Here is a 3651-nt window from a genome sequence, read left to right as displayed (position 1 = left end):
TTGTATTTGTCATGCATTTTAAAAGTTAAAAATTCAACTCTTGCTTTTTTTAATTTAAAACCCCTAGTCTAATCATTACCGTTATTAGTAGTTTCTGTCAAAATTTGTCAAATTAACATGTTTATTTTCTATCAACCATATGCCACGTCATGTATGGACAGCCTAATCAAAATTTTAAATTGACAAATTTTGACAGAAACCACTTATAATTTTAATGGCTGGACTGAGATTTTTAAATAAATAAATAGGACAACTTAATTTTTAAGTTTTTAAGTGCAAGGACTAAATTTCAAATTTTCTCAAACCACAGGGACTAACAACATATTTTAACCTTTAAAAAACAATTAAATTACTCAAAGTTACCTCAGTTAAAAAAATTTTAATGTTTAAAGTTATCTCTGTTCAAAATTTTATGTTTTCACTTCAAAATTACATACACGAAATCTAAATTCAAAATTGCCTGCAGGACTTAAAATGGCTTCTATTATTCCACACTGTCTCCACCATGCTTGCTTGATTAATTTTCCCCATTTTAATCTTTTCTTTTTATTCCCACAAATTAAGAAATATGAATGTATGGATTTTTTAAAAAATAATTATATATAAAATAGAAAAGAATGGGTTTGGGCCGGATCCTAATGAGCTTGCATGTCGAGTTTGATCTCCTGCGAGATTACACATGCATAAAACCGTATAAACATATGTTGAGTTTAGAATAGGATACGTGTTTATATGAATGAAGCATACCTCGTATGCCATGTTGATGAACAGTACCCATATCATATAAATATACAAATATTACTACCCAAGAGAGAGAAAAAAACACTTAACACAAATCTTAGCCCCAAAAACAAACAGAAAAAGAAAAAAAAAACTTAACAATTACTATTAACAGTAATTGCGCTTATGAGGAATTTGGAGAATGAATTATATGAAACTATGATTCCACGTCATTCCTATCCTTTTCTACTAGGAGAATGACAAATCAGATTTTTCTTCCAGATTTTTAAGTTTTTACTCTTGAAAAAAGTTCAAATCTAACTAAAAATGCTAAAAATCAGGTGAAAAAATCTTATTTGTCATTCTTCTATTGAAAAAGAATAGAAACAATATAAAATCCAGTTGTCATACCATCTTTTCCTCACAAATTAGAGTCTATACTTGAGATAAAATATGCATATACATAATGAAAACACTTGTATAATTATATACTAAAGTCCAAGAGCATAGCAGGCACTACCTAGAGCTAGCTACGATTATATCAACAAGCACATACACTTAACCCTCTCAAAGCCATTTCTGGCTTCATTTAATTAATGTTGACATATCAAAACTAAACATTATATATATATAAAGCAACTTCAGATATATTATACATAGCCTTTTTCATAATCAATCCAAACAATGTTTGAGTTTGACACTGTACTGACCAATGATGGCATTATTTCAGCTGACTTGTCTCCAGGGATTTAAGATCAAAGATCAGATCAGATGATGATAAATATATGTCCAGAAAAAAGGGAAAAGAATGTGCAAGTGGAAGCTCCATCAAACTGTCTACTTTTGATTACTTTAATGAGCATTAAGGGTGATGCAGTACCACAAGTTCTTTATCGGAGGGTATCCAAAGTTCTGAATAATATTAGCACATGACATGGCAGCATATAATATTGCTGGGATATTAGATTTCTAAACTTGTAAAAGTTACACCAAATCCGTATGGATCAAAAAAGAAAAAAAAAAGAACAAGAAGAAACTTGGAACATTTGGTAAATAGAAATGTAATCTTAATTAAGCTTCAATCTCAAACCTTGAATACTTGATGGAGCCCATGGATATGTCAATCTCTATCAGGTTTTCCTCCTCATTCATGTCGTTCAACTCTGCTAAAAGCTCCATTAAACTCCGTTGCTGGAAAATAGATTCCGGCATGAATTCCGGCAATTTCTGCTGCATACTACCGTACTTATTGTTTGGCTGGTATTGTCCTCCTGGAAGGGAGATTTCAATGAGACTATCCTCGTCGTCCGACCAATCTGGGGTTCCATCCCTGTTATCCCGGAACGACCAGTCCACTTCGGAGTCTTCAGTGGTTGGCAACTGATCATCATTAACGCATTCCTTTTCAGACAGGACATCTGGTGATTTGGCTATGCAGTCATGGATCTGATGATCATATGAAGCACCTTCCTGATCTTTTGAGTTTTGCTTATTAAGTTCACCTTCAGGCTGTATTTGAGGTGAGCTTTCCTCAACAGATTTATGAATATCCTCTTCCACTGATTCCACCACCAACTTCAGTTTCCTCTTAGATAATATGAAGACAACAGTTGACAAGATCAACACTGTAGATGTGAAGAAGATGGATAAGGACCCAAAGATAAAAAAACTAGCAGATGTTATCAGTGGGGCAAGAACGACAACCCATGACACTGGGTTTTTGAGGAGAAACAAACAAGTACCCATTTGATCATGTCCCAACTCCATGGACTAGAAAAAAAAAAGGCTCTTATATATCACTAAGGTTAACTATACAAGGAAAAAAAAAAAGCAAGGTTTCAGGCTGTGAGATCAGAGAAGAGCATATATGGATGAACTTGTAAACTTAGTTTTAGGTTTTCAGAATAAAGGGCATATGCAGAAGCAAGAAGACACATATCCAAAATAAGGAAGGGGTTTCATAGATTAAAAAAAACCCAGGAAAATAAGAAGGGGTTTTAGTAGGAGATGATGTATGAATCAGCAGTTCATCTAAATAGTAGTACCCAAAAGGGAAAGAAGGAAAACCAGGTAGCCAGTTTTGCCTGTAATATCAATCTGCTCAAGGGAAAGAGGGAGTGGTTTGCAAAAGAGGAAGCATATGCAAGTTGAATATAAAAAAAAATGTTATTGGATTACATAATTTGGACTGTGCAAAATAAGACTAAATTTCTAGGCTGTTTCTCTCATTCACACTTCACTCATCACCAATTCCCAAAGGCCTCCCAATTGCTTTACTATATATATTAAACACACAAATCAGGTGGTCTTCCCTACTGCAACTGATTCTCTTGGAAACCACAAAACCCTTTGTTTTCCCTGTATTGATAATTTGATTTACAGTCTCAAAGCTTGGAAATGAGAGAAGCCATGTGCAGACATCTGAGCTCACCACATGGCACTTTCCCTCCAATTTCAGGGGTTGTGAAAACAAAGAGTATTATTATAATATTTCTCTTCTGCCAACCCCAAGAGTCAAGAACCCTATTATCTAAAACCAGAACACCCAAACCAGAAGCTTCACTACAACAGTGAAAAAACAAAAGAAACACCATTAATGCATTCCTCATCTTTGAACCACCAATCGCATTTAGAGACACAGCTTTTTCTTATGAATGCTTTATCTAAAAATCTCTTAGAAGAAGAAAAAAAAAAGACCGTTGATTCTTCCTTTGAAACTTTAGCAGTAACAAGCTTTGACATCAAAACTTTATATGCAGTTATTAAAAAAAAACTATAAGTAATTAATAAAGAATCCATATTTATTTGCAAGACTGCAGTTAAAATCTTCATCAAAAGGCTAGAGAGATCAGGGAGAAGAAAAGTTGAATTAGGGCTTAGGAGGGCCTTTAATGACCCTCTAGGCAAATAAAAGGAAGAATGAATGAATAT

At 33.7% G+C, this 3651-nt stretch overlaps 1 protein-coding gene across 1 annotated transcript; it reads right to left on the bottom strand.

The window, feature by feature from the left end:
- Positions 1 to 1655: 1655 nt before the first annotated feature.
- LOC107954975 (uncharacterized) lies at positions 1656 to 3416 on the bottom strand. The gene has a single exon (XM_016890668.2). It carries the CDS (start codon positions 2485 to 2487, stop codon positions 1792 to 1794), a length of 696 nt encoding a protein of 231 aa, XP_016746157.1. The 5' UTR covers positions 2488 to 3416; the 3' UTR covers positions 1656 to 1791.
- Between the last annotated feature and the right edge of the window lie 235 nt (positions 3417 to 3651).

Source organism: Gossypium hirsutum, chromosome D07, assembly GCF_007990345.1.
Source record: "Gossypium hirsutum isolate 1008001.06 chromosome D07, Gossypium_hirsutum_v2.1, whole genome shotgun sequence".
Lineage (NCBI taxonomy): Eukaryota > Viridiplantae > Streptophyta > Magnoliopsida > Malvales > Malvaceae > Gossypium > Gossypium hirsutum.
Note: the sequence above shows the minus strand (reverse complement) of the source record. Positions and strands in the feature narration are given on the sequence as shown.